Source organism: Borostomias antarcticus (assembly GCF_949987555.1).
Source record: "Borostomias antarcticus genome assembly, chromosome: 9".
Classification (NCBI taxonomy): Eukaryota; Metazoa; Chordata; class Actinopteri; order Stomiiformes; family Stomiidae; genus Borostomias; species Borostomias antarcticus.
The window spans coordinates 8,176,162-8,195,358 of record NC_140242.1 but is presented as its reverse complement, the minus strand read 5'-3'; the positions used below and the strand labels follow the sequence as shown (position 1 = coordinate 8,195,358).

The 19,197-nt window shown below is 49.0% G+C and overlaps 1 protein-coding gene across 1 annotated transcript in view; it reads left to right on the top strand.

Annotated features, from left to right (window-relative positions):
* Positions 1-11,003, top strand: part of tnk2a (tyrosine kinase, non-receptor, 2a) — a gene marked incomplete at both ends in the record, with an annotated part of 18,844 nt that extends 7,841 nt beyond the window's left edge. The window contains 11 exons of the mRNA XM_084442819.1: positions 3,313-3,459; positions 3,714-3,808; positions 3,916-4,110; positions 4,725-4,816; positions 5,322-5,366; positions 5,631-5,869; positions 7,566-7,760; positions 7,928-8,743; positions 8,838-8,933; positions 9,059-9,186; positions 10,985-11,003. Coding sequence (XP_084298945.1) covers positions 3,313-3,459; positions 3,714-3,808; positions 3,916-4,110; positions 4,725-4,816; positions 5,322-5,366; positions 5,631-5,869; positions 7,566-7,760; positions 7,928-8,743; positions 8,838-8,933; positions 9,059-9,186; positions 10,985-11,003 — 2,067 coding nt within the window. The remainder of the gene's footprint in view (positions 1-3,312; positions 3,460-3,713; positions 3,809-3,915; positions 4,111-4,724; positions 4,817-5,321; positions 5,367-5,630; positions 5,870-7,565; positions 7,761-7,927; positions 8,744-8,837; positions 8,934-9,058; positions 9,187-10,984) is intronic.
* Between the last annotated feature and the right edge of the window lie 8,194 nt (positions 11,004-19,197).

The following is a 19,197-nucleotide window of genomic DNA, read 5'->3' as shown; positions in this document are numbered from 1 at the left end:
GGATCCTGGGCTCTGCTCCGGTCGTCAGCGCTGTGGTCAGATAAGACACAGAAAGCAATGTTAGGCAGGGGTTCTTTAGACCAGGAATTCAGCCAGCGTTCCTCCTATCCTTCTCACTGAGTCCCTGGACTGCCGAGTGTTCTCCTCTCTGGGGTTTTATGGAGTCCCTGGACTGCCGAGTGTTCTCCTCTCTGGGGTTTTATGGAGTCCCTGGACTGCCGAGTGTTCTCCTCTCTGGGGTTTTATGGAGTCCCTGGACTGCCGAGTGTTCTCCTCTCTGGGGTTTTATGGAGTCCCTGGACTGCCGAGTGTTCTCCTCTCTGGGGTTTTATGGAGTCCCTGGACTGCCGAGTGTTCTCCTCTCTGAGGTTTTATGGAGACCCAGCTCGTTAGCTGAGTGGCTCCAGCCGGTGTTGCTCCAGGGAGACGGCAAACGAGCCGATTGTCTGCAGCTGAGTGGCGGGGTTGCCATGGCGATGGTGAATGGCCGGTAGACTCCATTCACCACCTGGCCACGCTGTCCATGGTGCTGAACTGCCCAGCGGAGTTTCCGGGTCTCTGGGGCCGGTTGGGGTGCCGTCGCGGCCGCGGTTTGTGGCCCTGTGGCAGCCTTGCGCCCACCCATGGCAGGGAGGGTGCCACAACACACACACACATACATACACACATGAACACACACACGCATGCACACACACACACAACACACATACAGTCCATTTGAATAATTTATTTGTGTCCACATAAATAAAAATACAAAGGGCGTAAACACTAACAATGTTGTATCGGACTTACGGAGTCAGTCAGTTACATAAGTACCTAGATGGCCTCACATTGTTACATAACAGTACACACAAGATGATGACAATGACAGGCTGACAGGACACAGTAACTACTTCATGGGTACAGAAAACAACGCCTCCTCCATATTGAGCAGCTCCCAATATTGGTGAAACGGAGTAGTACCTCGCTGACTGCTTGGCTAACTTCTGGAGGCCAAATCACGCTACAATAGCTAGTTAGTTAGTTTTTTATTAATCCCCAAGGGAGAAATTGAGTGCCACTATAGTACAAAAACACACAACACAACATATAACACATAACACAGCACAAAGGCCTGACGCAACACACAACACAACTGAATACAGGACAGTAGAGCCTGTCTCAAGGCAATGTAGGCAGTAGATGGAGAGCACAGTCAGATATGACAAAGATTCATTAAAGAACTTCACAGTAGCAGGAACAAATTACTTCACACATCTACCAGTAGAGCACCTCGGCATCACAAGTCTGTTGCTAAAGGATCTCTTCAGCTCGCTAAAGACAGAGTGCATTGGATGATCAACATTATTCATCACACACCTCAGCTTTCTTCTCATTCTCTCCTTGACTGTGATCTCCAGAAGTTCAGGCTTTAGACCAATCATTGATCCTGATCTCCAGCGATTCAGGCGTTAGACCAATCATTGATCCTGCCTTCTTGTTCAGTTTGTTGATCTTGTTCCTGTCACCGGAGCTCAGGCAGCAACAGAATAAAATAAGGCACTTGCCAAAATGCTTTGATAGAACACATGAAGGAGTGGCCTGCTAACCAATCAAAAGAACAGAGCTTTCTAAGAAAAAACAGTCTGGACTGGGCCTTTTATAGATGGCACTGGTGTTCTCATTCCAGTTCAGCTTATTATCTATGTGGACTCTGAGGTACTTGTGTGAAGAAACCACCTCAACAGCATCCCCTTTAATCAGAACCAGAGTCCATGCAGCCTTTTTCTTCTGAAATCAACAACAACTTCTTTGGTCTTACTGGTGTTGAGAATAAGATGGTTTAAATCACACCAGTTACAAAGCCATCAATCTCCTGTTGGGGAGTTAGGTAGTTGTCATTGAGGATGTATTGTACAAGTGCAAGTGGAGTGGTAACCATTGGTAACCAGATGTCAGACTCAACCTGCAGTCTGAGGTAGACAAAGAAAATAAAAAAGGGGAACAAAACAGTGCCTTGAGGAGCACCAATGTTAGAAATAATAGTCTTGGACACCTTACCCCCAAGCCTCACATATTGGGGTCTAGATGTGAGGTAGTCCAAGACCCATGCCACAGTAGTGCTATTTAGATTGAAATCGGTGATCTTTGGCTAGGATATGTGGCACAATCGTGTTGAAAGCATTAGAAATCAAAGAATAAAATCCTAGCAGAGGCATCAGCTAATGCTACTTTCACACCGGGCTCGGCGAGAAAATTCACACCGCCCAGTTCACCCCAATCTCGCCGCGGGATCCAATGGGTTGCCGCGCGAATCCGCCGCAGAAAGTTTTGAAAAAATTGAACTTTTGCGAAGGTCGCCGCGCTGCCAGGTTCGCCTGATTTGCGCTGCTGGTGCCGCCCGCCGCCCAGTTCGCGTGAATTGTATTGACTTTCTATGTAAACTTGCTGTAGACTTTATGTAGCATTTAAAGAAGAGCATCATCCACACAAACTCTCTTCCTGTATGCGAATTGGAGTGTATCTAAATGGACAGAGACCTGCTGAGATGCCCAAGCACAACTCTCTCAAAGCATTTCATGAGCCGAGAGGTTAAGGCCTAGCCTGGGAGAGAGAAGGGTGGGGAGATAAACTGGAGCGCGTTGAGGAGCTGTTCAACACACACCTTGAGGGCGTATGAGAGACCCCATCTGGGCCAGGGGCCTTGTTTGGCCCAAGCCTCTTCAGCTGGGAGCAGATCTCGTCAGGGGTGATCGTTATTGGGGGGCTGGGATTGCCAGTAGACCCCCTTATGGAGAGAGTGGAGCAGACTGATTCTAGCTCAGCAGAGAAATCCTGTGCGTCGAACCTGGCAAAGAAGTGATTAGTCCAGTAGTGTGGCCAGAGCCTGTTATTCATTTCATGCTCTTTCACAGACCTCTGCTATCACACTGTAGTTTGCCCTCAACTTTGTCTTTATAATTCCTCTTCCCTTGTCTAATAACACTTTTCACTTCTTTCTGTGCTAATTTAATCAGATCCTTGTCACCATTTTTAAAAGCAAGTTTATTTTTATTAATAGATACCTTGATCTCTCTAGTAACCCAGAGTTTATTACTGGGGAAAGTTTTACAAGGAATAATCATATCAACACAGAAGTTAATATACTCAGAGATACAGTCAGCGATAACGTCTGCTGCACAAACACATACTGTACAATTGAACATTAGACATTGTAGACGCAGAGATCAATTCAGTGTGTGTGTATGTGTGTGTGTGTTTGCGTGTGTGTTTGTGTCTGCATGTGTGCCTGTGTGTGTGTGTGTGCGTGTGTGTGTGTGTGTGTGTGTGTAGATCCTCCACAAGGTGGACGCGGAGGGCCAGAGGCTGTGTAAGCCAGACGACTGTCCCCAGGACGTCTACAACGTGATGCTGCAGTGCTGGAGCCCCAAACCGGAGGACAGACCCACGTTCATCGCCCTGAGAGACTTCCTAGTGGAGGTGGGGGAGGGGAGAGGAGAAGGAGAGAGGGGGCAGGGGAGGAGAGGAAGGACACAGGAGAGGGGAGATGAGATTAGAGGGAAGTTGGAAGTTGAGGCAGATGAAGAGTATTCTACAGTAGGTAGAATAGTCCTCATACCAGAGCCTAACCCTAGATTAGACAACTAGATGTAAAGTGCTAGCATTGGTCATCGTATTGTGTAGCGAAACCAGCGCTTTCTCTTGTCTCCTAATGATGATGTCACGGTGTGCAGACCACGCCCACGGAGATGCGGGCGCTGCAGGACTTTGACGAGCCGGACAAACTCCAGATCACCATGAATGACATCATCACCATCATCGAGGGCAGGTCAGGGCTTCTGTTTTTTTGTACATGTCTATATGTGCGTGTGTGTGTGCGTGTGTGTGTATACACACCATATCTACTCTAGGTACTGTACTGTATCTCTCCTGTAGGGCGGAACACTATTGGTGGCGTGGTCAGAACAGGCGGACATTGCGTATCGGTCAGTTTCCGCGTCACGTGGTGACCTCGGTGGCCGGCCTGTCTGCTCAGGACATCAGCAGGCCGCTCAAACACTCCTTCATCCACACCGGCCACGGAGACACAGACCCACACAGGAGCTGGGGCCACGCGGACCGTATAGACAGGTAACACACACACACATATACACACACACACACACACACATACACAGGAGCTGGAGCCACGCGGACCGTATAGACAGGTAACACACACACACACACACACACAGGAGCTGGGGCCACGCGGACCGTATAGACAGGTAACACACACACACACACACACACACAGGAGCTGAGCAGATAGACAGGTAACACACACAGACACACACACACACACACACACACAGGAGCTGGGGGCACACTGACTGTGTAGACAGGTAACATACACACGCACACACAAACACAGCCTAAATCTCTACAGAATCTATATGGTCTGGCTCATCCCCCACCCCTAAACCCCCCCCCCCCCCCCCCCGCTTCCCTCTACTAACTCTGGCATCTCCTCATCAAACAGTCTCTCAGACAGGAACTCTGGCCAAGCAGTTACTGCCTCTGACCACTAGAGGGCAGCAGTGTATTATCTGTGGCTGCATTTCAGTCTGCCCAGTCAGTTCCATGTCCCCTTCTTAACAAAGGGTGTGTGTGTGTGTGTGTGTGTGTGTGTGTGTGTGTGTGTGTGTGTGTGTGTGTGTGTGTGTGTGTGTGTGTGTGTGTGTGTGTGACTGTTGTCCTCTCTCCAGTCTGTACTTGGGGAACCCCATGGACCCCCCAGATATCCTGGGAATGAACCCTTCCAGCGCCAGACCCACCAAGCTGCCCAACCGCGCCAAGAGTGAGTCTCCCGCCCTCACACACACACACACACACACACACACACACACACACACACACACACACACACGCACACGCACACACACACACGCACACACACTTGCACATACACACACTCAATCACTCATTCACTCACTCACTCACTCACTCACTCACTCACTCACTCACTCACTCACTCACTCACACACATTCCCTCACGTATTCTGCATCGACCATTTTACTGTTTTGCGTTTTATTTGATCTTTTGCACATCCTGTCTGTCTGTAACTGTGTTAAGCTGCTGTCTACTTATAAGTCTCTCTTGTAAATGATCTCAATTAGATTTTTTACCCATATAAATAAAGGTGAATACAAATTTAAAGTAAAAAAAATAAATTCACACACTCACTGACACACACACATACACACACTCATGCACTGAGATATACACTAACACACACAAACACGCGCACACACATACACAGATATTTATCGTTGCTTGTCTCTCTCTCTCGCACCCGCACCAGAGCTGCCCCCCCCTCGACCTCCGCAGCCCGCTGTCCTGCTGAAGAGTAAGACCTCCTCTCCCTTCTCAACTCAACATCTGTGTGTGTGTGTGTGTGCGCGTGTGTGTGTGCATGTGCGTATGTGTGTATGTGTGTTACCTGTCAACTTAGTAAAGTAGTAAAGACGTGTGTGTGCGTGTATGTGTGTGCGCTACCTGTCAACTTAGTAAAGTAATAAAGATTGTGTGTGTGTAAAGTAATAAAGATTGTGTGTGTGTGTGTGTGTGTGTGTGTGTGTGTGTGTGTGTGTGTGTGTGTGTGTGTGTGTAGAGCCCTTCTATGACTCGGTGCTGGACGACGACGGCGGTGATGACGATGGAGCCGCCCTGCCCGGGATAAAGAGCCTGGTGGGCGTTTCTCTGGGCCTCAAGCTCCGCCCATGGGAGGGGCAGAGCGTGCGCTCAGCCCGTAGCGAGGTCTCACTCATCGACTTCACCGATGACAGCTTCAGCTCGGCCACGCCCTCTCCGCTCACAGAGACATGCCAACCGGACCAAGACACGCTACAGGTAGGGAGAGAGAGGGGGCGGAGCCAGCCTGACCAGGACACGCTACAGGTAGGGAGAGAGAGGGGGCGGAGCCAGCCTGACCAGGACACGCTACAGGTAGGGAGAGAGAGGGGGCGGAGCCAGCCTGACCAGGACACGCTACAGGTAGGGAGAGAGAGGGGGCGGAGCCAGCCTGACCAGGACACGCTACAGGTAGGGAGAGAGAGGGGGCGGAGCCAGCCTGACCAGGACTCGCTACAGGTAGGGAGAGAGAGGGGGCGGAGCCAGCCTGACCAGGACACGCTACAGGTAGGGAGAGAGAGGGGGCGGAGCCAGCCTGACCAGGACACGCTACAGGTAGGGAGAGAGAGGGGGCGGAGCCAGCCTGACCAGGACACGCTACAGGTAGGGAGAGAGAGGGGGTGGTCAAAAGATCCCTCTTTAAGATGGGTTCACATACAACATCCCCAAACAGTTCTAAGCAGTTTTAGAACAGAATGTTTGTTTTAAAACTGCCTTCTCAGTTCTGAAACTGTTGTCCTAAAGATTTTACATTTGACATGATGAATGATGAATATTCGACAAACCAGTTTAGAACAGAGAAAGACATAAAAACTACAATCTAGAACAGAGAGACATACAAACTACAAACTAGAGAACTACAAACATAAGACTGCTTTAAACGGTCTGAACTGGTGTACTGTATGAATGAATGAATGAATAATTTTATTTTCGTGTCCGGCCGTCACAACAAGGCCCATCCCTAACGGAATTATTTAGACACATTTTAAGAAATATAACCTAATAATACAGTCATGCTGACACATAATAAAAAGTGCATGAGATCAAACAAGGAAGAAGATCAAAGATAAATAAATAAATTACAAATGTAAACACATTACAGAACAAAGACAAACAAACAGAACAAAGACAAACAAATAGATCAACCAATGAAAATGAGAGGGCAAGAAGGGGGACGGAGAGAGGGGGGGGGGAGCAAAAGAGACTGTATGTGAACACATCTTATTACACAGCACCAATACCCGATTTTGATTGGACAATCGATACATTCTGTGGTCAATTATTTTCTCAATACGTTAGGGGCAATGGAGCAATATTGTCCGCTGCTATCTATCTATATATCGACCGTTGTTATGTAACGTTAAGCTAATTCCCTGAAGCAAGAAAGTGTTTCTTGCTTGTTCCATTTCAGTGGTTTTGGCCTCAACTGGTTGTAGTTAAATGGTGTCGGATCAAGTAGTGGGAATATGAGATCATTTCACCTCCGGCCGATAGAGAATGATCCACTGCCCAGTAGTGAATCTAGGCTACCTGTGTAGTCTACCACATCTATAGCCAAGCAGCAGCATTGCTAGAGACGATTTCTCGTAGCTGAAGCCAGACGTTGCTTTATTTTTTCTGCTGAAGCTACAAAATAAACATCAAAAATATTCAAATCAATATTTTGATTGTATATGTAATAATCATGTGTAATAATCATCATAACATACAACCAGCCCTCTGTGGTTAATGACCAGCTAGCCGTGAGTTATCCCTGACTTAAAGCATCGCTTACCGGCCCGTACGTTCACCCCCCCCAAACAATATCACCAACCAAAACTACCCCGTGGTTCGTCTCCAGACAAACGTGGAAGATCATTTTCATGGTGGAGGAGTATGAAAAATACTCCAGCCAACGCTCAATCTCTCTCCTCAGGACACGCCCTCCATCCTGGACTGGCCCCTCCCACTTCCTGCCTACGACGCGGTTGCAGCAGAGGACCAGGACCAATCAGAGGACCAGGAGGTGCGGTCTATCAACAGGGGACTGGCGGAGGACACGCTGGCGGTGCCCAGCCTGGGGAGGAACGAGTCTCAGTCAGCTGATCTGTTCCAGGAGCTGCAGAGAGAGGTACTGTAGAAGACAGACACACACATATACACACACATACACACACACACACACACACACACACGCACGCACACACATATACACACGTACACACACAGTATACACACATGCACACATGTACAATTCATAACATGGATTGAAGTTTTTCTTCTTCTGCTGATCTGCAGGTGATGGTGAAACTGCAGGTTCCCATGGCTCCCGGGCGCTCCCTGCCCTCCTCCCCCCTCCCCCTGGCGCCCCTGGCGCCCCCTGCCCCCCACCGCCAGATCTACCTGCCCCCACCATCCTCCTACGAGGACAGACCCGTCCTGCCACCGCGCACCCCCGTGCCACCCCTGCGGTCGAAACAGGCGCCCGCCTCGCGGGCCTACCCCCGCTCTAGCTCCGTGTCCCTGGGCGACGGCGAGGGCACGCCCCCTCAGATCCCGCCCAGGGACCACGCCCTCTCCCAGCCCGCCTCCCGCTCCTCCTCCCCCCTGCCGCTGGTGCCCCCGCTCTCCTCCTCCCCTCTCTCCATCCCCCCACCCCCCATCTCCTCCTCCCCTCTCTCCATCCCCCCTCCCCCCCTCTCCTCCTCCCCTCTCTATATCCCCCCTCCCCCCCTCTCCGTCTCCCCCCGCCAGAGGGCGGGCCTGTGCTGTGTCCCTCCCCTCGGCTCCCCCCTCTCCTCCTCCTCCCCCTCTCTCTCTCCTCCCGCCTCCTCGCTCTCCTCCAGGCTGGCGGTGGCTCCTCCCGCCGCCTCCTCATTGGACCCCTTCTCAGAGGGGCGTGGCCTCTCAGCGTTGGTCGACAGCTCTCAGGGCTCTGTCCCCTCCCCTCTGCCGGAGCGGCCCGCCTACCTAGACAGGTATGGGGCAAACATGGCCGCCGTCAGGCCCATGATGCACCAGCAGCCAGGCGGAGCCAAGCCCAACTCCTCCTACAACAACAATAATGAAAGGAATACAGCTCCCAACATGCAACAGGAGCACAGTGTCAAAAAGGTGGGGGAGGAGCTAGATGCAAATGGCGTAGCAGGTGTCTGTTCATGTGACGGCATATTTATTAATTTGTGTGTTTTTGTGCATGTGTGTGTAGGTGCAGGGGGCAGTGCACGGTGTGACGGTAGATGAGTGTGAGACAGCCCTTCAGAGCCACAACTGGAGTGTCCCACAGGCAGTCCATCACCTGAAGGTATATACACACACAATCACACACATTCATACACACGTTCACACACACACCCCTCGATGCGCACCCACACCAAGCCCTTCTTGGACTAGTCACCTTCACACGTCTGCGTTGTCTGTGTGCTGTAGGTAGAACAGCTGTTCCGTCTGGGCCTGCGTTCTCGAGCAGAATGCCACGAGGTTCTAGAACGCTGCCAGTGGAACCTTGAACAGGCCAGCACAGTCGTACTGGACTCTTATGGACCACATCGCAGCAGGTACACATACACACACACACACACACACACACACACACACTGTTCACCGTACGGCCACACGCACACACACACACACACACACACACGCATATACAGTACTGTACACACACACACACACACACACACACCGACATATTGTTCACCATACACACAAACACAGCTTTTATTTTGTATACCTGTACTTGGTGGACCGCTAAACTTAAGCCCTAGCCATAAACCCTAACCCTAACCCATACCCTTTTACCCCTCACCCTAACCCTAAACCTAACCCCTAACCCCTAACCTAACCCTAGCCCTAAAATGAACCAGTTGAAACATGCTGTTTTACTATACTTGTGGGGACATTTGGACAAACACACACACACACACACACACACACACACACACGTATAGTACTGTACACATGTATACACAAACACACATACACGCACAGCTCTAAAGCGGGCCGAACACTCTCTCCCTCAATCTCTCTCTCTCTCTCTCTCTCTCTCTCTCTCTCTTTCTCTCCCTCTCTCTCTCTCTCCCTCTCTCCCACTCTCTCTCTCTCTCTCTCCCACTCTCTCCCTCTCCTTCTCTCTCCCTCCCTCTCTCTCTTTCCCTCCCTCTCTCTCTCTCTCTCTCTCTCCCACTCTCTCTCTCTCTCTCTCTCTCCCACTCTCTCCCTCTCTCTCTCTCTCTCCTTCTCTCTCCCTCCCTCCCTCCCTCTCTCTCTTTCTCTTTCCCTCCCTCCCTCCCTCCCTCCCTCCCTCTCTCTCTGTCTCTCTCTCTCTCTCAGGCAATGAAGACAGAGGATCATTCCAGAACGTAGTCGCCCCAGCCCAGGCCCACCCAGGTCCGCTGGGTTTACCCTCTGTGTTAATCACACACGCATGTTTCTCATTGGCTACTGTACTCTAACAAACTGCTGAAAGACTTGTGATGTGAACACCCTGTACTTGAAATATTGATATTTATTGTTTTGATATTTTGTGATAATTTATGTTGCTGCAACGCAAGTAGTTGAACTTTAAGAGTATTGTGTAGTGGTGGTTGGAGAATCATTGCTCTCTTTCACTCTCTGTGCGTGCGCAAGCATTTGTGTGCGTCAGGACACGTGTGTGTGTGTGTGTGTGTGTATGTGCGCGCGCGTGTGTGCAGAAAATAAGCACTGTAAATTCCCATGCCTTTCACTCTTTAAGAATGGCTGAGATCAGGGACAAGTGAAATAATGTGCTGTCTACTGAAGTTACTGTACTATAATGTAGACTGTAGGCAGCGTGAGACATACTGTATAAACAGGCAAACAAGTATTACTGCTGGACAGAATTATGACAGTGATGAATCCCCCTAGTATGTGCAGACTAGTCTTAGATGTGTACAAATTAGTCTTTGATATGTAAGTCTAGTCTTTGATGTATGTGGTAATAGTTGTTGAATAAGAGAATGATTTGTACTGTATCAAATCAATCAGAAATGGTGATGAATGAATAGTCATGTGTCTTGAATGAGCCTCTATGCCCTAGCATTTCACTTGTATGTGTACTATATAAAAGACCACAGTACACATACTTTTAGTACGCGCAAATGGGACTAGTGTGTACCTAGTAGTAATACTGCATTAGCAGAGGGGACCTGAGTGTCATCTACAACGTGAACAGTGGTTGAGGATGATTGATAATTATAGATGGTTTACAGTACTTGCTGAAGCAATCATATACAGTCTTGTATTTTGTAGACCTTTCTCATAGGAGGGTCCGGCTACTGCAGGGTTTGTGTGTTTGTGCACGTGTGTGTGCACGTACATGTGTGTGTGTGATAGTATGTTCGAGAGGATGTGATGCTGACTGTAGGACAACAGAAAAACAACTTGTATGCAGACTTGTCCTCCATTTTTTTAAATATATATACATAAATATATATATAATAAACAAGAGTTTTGCATCATCTCATCTGCCCGCTTGTCTGTGGTTTTGAATGGTAAATGGACTGCACTTATATAGCGCTTTTCCACCTTAGCGGCACTCAAAGCGCTTTACAATGGCCTCTCATTCACCCATTCACAGCAGTTGCCATGCAAGGTACTAACCTGCTCATTTGGAGCAATTTGGGGTTAGGTGTCTTGCTCCAGGACACTTCGACATGTGGACAGTTGGAGCAGGGATTCGAACCGCTGACTCTTCGATCATTGAACAACCCGCTCTACCAACTGAGCTACAGCCGCCTCACTGAAGGATGAAGGATGTTGTGAAGCCTGGATAGCACATACACACATAGTGAGGCAGTGCATTTCATTTGCCTGCGTCCAGACATTAGAATCGAATTAGAATTAAAAACATTTTATGAAACATAAACTAAAACATGAACATTTCAGCACATACTCTTGGATGAATCATTTCAGACCTGGGGGCATTTTTGTATCGGACATGTGGTGACCTTGAGAGGTCATTGACCTTGCATTTTTCTGGTTCACGAACACATGAAAAAGAGCGGGCTATTTTACACACACACACACACACACACACACACACACAAACACACACAGTGGCTGAGGTTGCATGGCGTTGTTGGTTGATCTCATTGGTCTTATATCCCTGGACAGCAGAGTTCAGCACTGTTGCTGCACTATGAACTCTCGGCCTGCACTTCTACAGTAACTGCTGGGGAAGCACTGCTGCCTATCGCACATCTATCACACACACACACACACACACACCACAGATTCACTGTAGTATTGGTAAAACTGTGTGTGTGTGTGCATGAGTGTGTGCGTGCTTCATCAGTGTCCCTCTGGTGTCATCTATTAATATACTGGAAATGACCTCCTGCATTCACGCACCCCCCCCCCCCACACACACACACACACAATCCCAAAAATAATATCCCTCAAATCGTCCCAGGTGAGCTTAATGGTGCACTGGAGTCATTAACTAGTTTGTTCGAAATGCATCCAGTTGAAAACTCTGGTACTCACCTACAGGGCAATGAAAGGAACAGCCCCCTCCTACCTCCAGGCCATGGTCAAACCCTACACCCCCTCTTGACCGCTACGCTCTGCTACCTCGGGGCGATTGGCTGCCCCGGCACTCTGAGGCCCCTGCGGTTGATCGACACGGTCACGGCTCTTTTCTGTCTTAGCCCCGCAGTGGTGGAATGAACTGTCCACTGACGTGAGAACGCTGCCCATCTTTTGCCACAGGCTCAAAACTCACCTCTTCAAGAAGTACTACCTGGATCCTTAAGCACCTATTGTATTTATATTTTGCTCTTGCTCTTTGGCTTCCGCAGATTATGATTATGCACTTAGTCACTTGTTTAGAAAGGAGGAGCACTTGTGAGTTCTGGTGAGTAGTAGTACACTAACTACCTACGTTAAATGCAATTATTGTTAGTCGTTTTGGATAACTGTGCAGAATGATTGTAATGTAATGTAAAATGTCTGTGTATGTCTGTTTGTCTGTGTATCAGGCTGTGTTTGCACAATACAATATGTACAGTCAGTATTGTATGTGCATAGAGCTGTGATTGTGTTACGAATTGATCTGTACAGAAATTCCCTCCCTGGTCAACTCAATATCAGACTTGCAGTACTCAGCCAATTGTGTCAGTCGATCAGATAAAGTGTGATTGATTACTCCGGTCTTACATGTATCTGTTCCAGAGAGTATTGATGTATTATGTATATTGAGTACAAAATACATTACTTTTTTAACCTTTATTTATGCAGGAATTCCTATTGAGAGAAAGATCTCCTCTGCAATCCAATAATTCAGTCAGGTCTGGAGGGGTGTGTGTGTGTGTGTGTGTGTGTGTGTGTGTGCGTGCGTGTGTGTGTGTGTGTGTGTGTGATCCCTCCTCTTTCTCCTCTCTCTCCATCTCTTGAATTGTGTGAGAGGGGTCAGGGTTGAGGGTAAACACTCTTCTGCTAAGAATCACTCTCTCTCACACGCACACACACACAGACACATGCAAACACTAAAAACACTCTCATTCTACTCTCACTCCTTCTATTAAGCAACAAATCGAGAGAGAGAGTGAGAGAGAGAGTGAGAGAGGGAGAGAGAGAGAGTGAGAGAGAGAGAGAGAGAGAGAGAGAGGCAGGGCAAAGGAGAAAGAAAAAAGGAGGAAGGTGGGGATGAAGAATTGGGGATAGATAGAGGACGGAGACGCGTCCAACCCCCCATCCTAACCCCCCATCCTAACCTCCCTCCCTAACCCCCCTCCCTAACCCCCCATCCTAACCTCCCTCCCTAACCTCCCGTCCTAACCTCCCGTCCTAACCTCCCTCCCTAACCCCCCTCCCTAACCCCCCATCCTAACCTCCCTCCCTAACCCCCCTCCCTAACCCCCCATCCTAACCTCCCACCCTAACCTCCCTCCCTAACCTCCCTCCCTAACCTCCCATCCTAACCTCCCACCCTAACCTCCCGTCCTAACCCCCCATCCTAACCTCCCATCCTAACCTCCCATCCTAACCTCCCTCCCTAACCTCCCTCCCTAACCTCCCGTCCTAACCTCCCATCCTAACCTCCCTCCGTAACCTCCCATCCTAACCTCCCTCCGTAACCTCCCATCCTAACCTCCCTCCGTAACCTCCCATCCTAACCTCCCTCCGTAACCTCCCATCCTAACCTCCCTCCGTAACCTCCCATCCTAACCTCCCTCCCTAACCTCTGCTTGACCCTCTGTGTTCTCTTCATTGTCATCTTTTCAATCCAAATCATCAGCTTTTTCAATCTTTAATTCCTGTTATCTCGTTCTTCCTCTCTTTGTGTGCTGCAGCCTGCCGTGGACAGGACTTGAGATTGCATTTGATTCGCAAGAATGAGAGAGAATGGAGCCAAACTCTGGAGAGAAGCAGACAGAGAGAGAGAGAAAGAGGGACAGGCAGATAAAGTGAGAGAGACTGACTCATCCGTGAACTGGACAGAAATCGATCGCATCAAATGGAGGGGAAAATGTGTACCCCCTGAGGAGAAAGGGATGAGGAGGAGGAGAGATGACAGGGATGAGGAGGAGAGGGGATGAGGAGAGGAGGAGATGGGAAGGGGGTGAGGATGATACGAGAGGAGGAGAAATGGAAGGGAGAGAAAGTGGAGACGAAGGGAGAGAGTGGGTCCGCTAAAAAGTTCTGGAGTATGTCCCTATGTGAGGGTCCAGCCATGTGTGTGTGTGTGTGTGCGTGCGTGCGTGCGTGCGTGCGTGCGTGAGTTTGTGAGTGTGCATGCGTGCGTCCGTTTGTGTGACTGGATATCATTGTGATTGATGAGAACCACAGTAAGGTGTTCCTGTTGTAAGTAGGCTGTACTTTGGATTCTAGTTTAGAAGAAGTGTTTCTCTCTAAACACAAGGACCAGCCACTGATACAGGCCGTTATACAGCTAGGCTACAAGTGTCAGCTAATTGTGTTCATATTTGGCAGCCTGAGCCATGTCCATAGGTTAGTAGTCAGAGGATTGAGGATTATGGGGTTGACCAAGTGTGAAGCAAAGCAGACTGATAAATATTGCTCAATCTCCTCCATTATTGGCAGCCACTGTATTTGGAGGAGAAGATGTTTTCTGTGCCCATAACTCCCCTGGTATTAGTGAGTCAGACTCAATTGTACGTGTTCCGTATTTTCTGTATGCTTACTGCACATCATTCTTACATCTGCCCCAGCGACAGCACAGAGAGGTAGTGTTTTTGGTGCCGTGTTTGTTCGCTTGTTCATTTGTTTGTGAGCGGATTACACAAAAACTACTTGACCGATTTTCACGAAACTCAGTGGAAGGGTGTAGCATGGGCTAACTAAAAAACAATTAAATTTTGGAGCCGCTCCAAATCATGGGTCGGGTCCACGAGCTACCCAAACACAGCCGGGCTGGCCATTCACCTCCATTTATTTTTTGGACTATAGGATTACGCAAAAGTCAGAGACTCGGAGTAGAGCTGCCCTTCCTTTGCGTTGAAAGGAGCCAGTTGAGGTGGTTCGGACATCTAGTCAGGATGCCTTCTGGGCGCCTCCCTAGGGAGGTGTTCCAGGCATGTCCAGCTGGGAGGCGGCCACAGGGTAGACCCATGACCAGGTGGCGGGACTACATCTCCACACTGGCCTGTGAGCGGCTAGTCTGACTCAACGGATGTAGGTTTTGGCAATAAACCTTGTCATTCGTTGTCACACTGCCCAATCAGTGGTGACACAAATTAATCTGATTCTCTCGGCACCAATCAGATTCAATCCAGACTATTTTGCAAGAGCACCGTCGCTGCGTCCGGGGCTGGCTCCGCCCAAGACGACTGTGATTGGTTTAAAGAAATACTGCGTTTTTTTCCCCCCTATTGCAGAATGGTAATATGTCCAGCCAGACCTGTCTCCGGCGCTGGCACAGCGTAAACAAAGTGTGGAGATAGGTCTGGCTATGCGAGACGAGTGAGCGGCTAAAGATTCCCCAGGTAGAGCTGGTTGATGCTGCTAGGGAAAGGGATGTCTGGGACCCCCTGCTGGAACTGCTGCCTCCGCGACCCGACCCTGGATAAGTGGATGGATGGATGGATGGATGGATGGATGGATGGATGGATGGATGATGGATGGATGATGGATGGATGGATGGATGGATGGATGGATGGATGGATGGATGGATGGATGGATGGATGGATGGGTGGATGGGTGGATGGGTGGGTGGGTGTGTGGGTGGGTGGATGGATGGATGGATGGCGCAAAAACTACCAGACTGCTTTTCAAGAAACTCGGTGGAGGGGTGTAGCATGGGCCAATTTAGACCCCATTCAATTTTGGCGTGCACAGAGCCACGAAATGCATTCAGGGGTGGAGGTTTGTGCTCTCTGAGCACCATTTCTAGTTATGTATACACCAAGATATATGTTAATATGTGTGTATGTATGTGCATGTCAGTATATATTGTGTACATCCTAGAAGCTTGCTTGTAACTATGAAATGTGACACGTTAAAGTCACACAGAAACGGACGTTTGAGATCATCTAACTTCCGTAGTTTGACGTATTTCCGACGCAGCTATGAGGGTGGGACATAATGTTTAGAGGAATTTGATTGGAACATTGACAAGTGGACGGGTTTTAAGAACTTTAGAGAATAGAAGGATAGCGTTGATTGTCGGGTGGATGTCGTAAGATTATTGGCCTAAAATCTAAGGTACCTGTTGTCGTCATTGCACGTGACCTACCGTTTTTCCAGGAAGTAAGAAATTATATACTTTGCTATAAGATTACAACAAAAGTAGAATTTTGTCTTTTTTTTGACATACATCGTTGAATAGGTGAACACTATGACCTATTATGTGAACCAAAATGGGACAGAATGCTTTTTTAATTTCAGTGCAAATTTAAACGACCAAACAACACGACAGCAATGGAATTATATTTGGGTCCCTGTAATGTATTTTGAAAATGCGGACCTAATTTAAAAATTCAAATGTGTGTGTGTGTGCGTGTGTGCATATGTGTGTGTGTGTGTGTGTGTGCATATGTGTGTGTGGGTGTGTGTGCGTGCGTGCATGTGTGTGTGTGTGTGTGTGCGTGCGTGCGTGCCTATGTGTATGTGTGTGTGTGTGTGTGTGTGTGTATGAGACATTTCCAGCAGTGATAAAGATGATTTGCCCATGTCGGGCTCTGTAGGTGAAACAGGTGGTCTCTCTTTAGATATGAGCTCACCCACGTGTGTGCACACACACACACACACACACACACACATACACACACACCTGATGAGTGATGAGCAGGCAACATACTGTAGTAATATTGCACATAATTTAGATGAATGACAACGCTCTACAAAGACTCTCCTCCTCACGTCCTCTGTCTCTCTCTCTCTCTCTGTCTCTCTCTCTCTGTCTGTCAGTAGCTGAATCCCAAATCGCGCACTTGCAGGTAAAAGTGCAGAGCACTCGCGGCCTTGTGGCCTTACAGGCCACAAGGGCTCAGGGTAAACATACAAATATACAAATAAAGCTTTGATTGATTGATTTGAGGGTAGTCCCAAAACAGAATTGCTAGGTCCACAAGTGCGCCATTTTGCGCACTTTAACCGCACTTACCGAAAGTCCGCAATTTCGCGGACTTAGGAGCAGAAAATACCTACAGTCCACAGCGTCTCATGTGACAGTGCATGAGTGCATCCATTCATGATCCGAGTGCATCACACATAAATGATGACATTTGCCGATACATTTTACAACAGGGGCATTGAGCTAAACTGGCTTGGGAATCGTTGGCAAGCCGCTGGAAGTACTGTCCCATTTAATTCACGGCCCTGCACCCTCTGGCCCTTCCAGCTGACATCAATTAAGTGCTCAGGCCGCAAGTACGAGGGGCCGCAAGGGTGGTTTGCGCACTCAGATTGGGATTCAGCTTCTGTCTCTCTCTCTCTCTCTCTGTCTGTCTCTCTCTCTGTCTCTCTCTCTCTCTCTCTCTGTCTGTCTCTGTCTCTCTCTCTGTCTCTCTCTCTCTCCCTCCCTCTCTCTCTGTTTCTTTCTCTCTCTCTCTCTCTCTCTCTCTCTCTCTCTCGCTCTCTCTCTGTCTCTCTCTCTCCCTCCCTCTCTCTCTGTCTCTCTTTCTCTCTCTCTTGCTCTCGCTCTCTCTCTCTCTCTCTCTCTCTCTCCTCCCCCTCCTCTGTCTCTCTGTCCTTTCTCTCTGTGCCCCCCCCCCATCTTTCTCTTTCAGCTTCATCTCAGTTCATCTGTTCTCTCCCACCCCCCACCCCCGTTCCCCCTAAGACCTTTCCCTGCTCGTATGCCCATTGTCACACACATATTGAGAGACACACACACACGGCCCTCTTTTATAACTACAGCTAGGTCCCTCCATCAGTCGCAGCCTGGCGTCTGTGCCGACTCCCGCGGGAGCTGTCTGTGGTCGTAGCAGCGACTGTGAGTGCTTCTGGTGTCTGAGCCCTCCTCCACTTCAGTGCCCGCCGCTGCCGCCGCCGCCGCCGCCTTTGTCCAGACCGCAGCCCCAAGGCTATTCCCATCGCTGTGTGGGATGTCTGAGTTTATAACATGTGAAAAGGATATTTGAGCTCTTGGGGGACGGTGTGTGTGTGTGTGTGTGTGTGTGTGTGTGTGTGTGTGTGTGTGTGTGCGTGCGTGTGTGTGTGTGTGTGTCTGTGAGTGTGTGAGTGTGAGTGTGAGTGTGCGTGTGTGTGTGTGTGTGTGTGCGTGTGCGTGTGCATGCGTGTGAGTGTGTGCGTGTGTGTGCGTGTGAGTGTGTGTGTGTGTGTGTGTGTGTGTGTGTGTGCACGTGATGGGGATAGATAGTGTGTAATGGTGTGGATACTGATGCTTCTGCTGACGCTTACAGCCAAGCAGTCCCCTGACAGAGAAAGAGAGAGGGGCGGGCAAACACAAGGGGAGAGAGAGAGAGAGAGAGGGAAGGAGTCCTCCCTTTCTGTCTCTCTCTCGCTCTCTCGCTCTCTCTCTCTCTCTCTCCCCCTCCCACCCCCTGAATCCATCAAACAAGCCTTTGGTTCAAAGATATTCAACCCCTCCCTCCCCTCCCTCCTCCCTGCCCAGCCACCTTGTTCTTTGACATTCCTTGTTTATTTCCGTTTATTTGAACTGACGGCGAGGATGGCACAGCACAAAACACACAAATCACAAAATACAACACACAAAGACACACAACACACATAGATCAACACACAACACACATAGATCAGATAGAAACACGAGCACACACACGCTCAAAACACACCAGAACAGCTACATTACCTCTCAGTACTACTTACAGTACGTGTTCCTCATATCTATGTTCTAACTTGCTCTCTGTGAGACATGCAGAACAGTGTTCTTGTCATCAATATTTGAGGCACAGGAAATTGAGGAAATTGCTAAGACAGCAGCACACAGACGCTCTGATATTTTATATTAAACATTAAACATTGACTGAACCAGGATCGTCTCCTTGAGATTAAATCTCCTTAGTAATATCACCTTTTCATTACACACACACACACACACACACACACACCTGTCACTGTGTCGCCCGTCAGCATCGTCCACCCTTACTTGCCCACGCTGG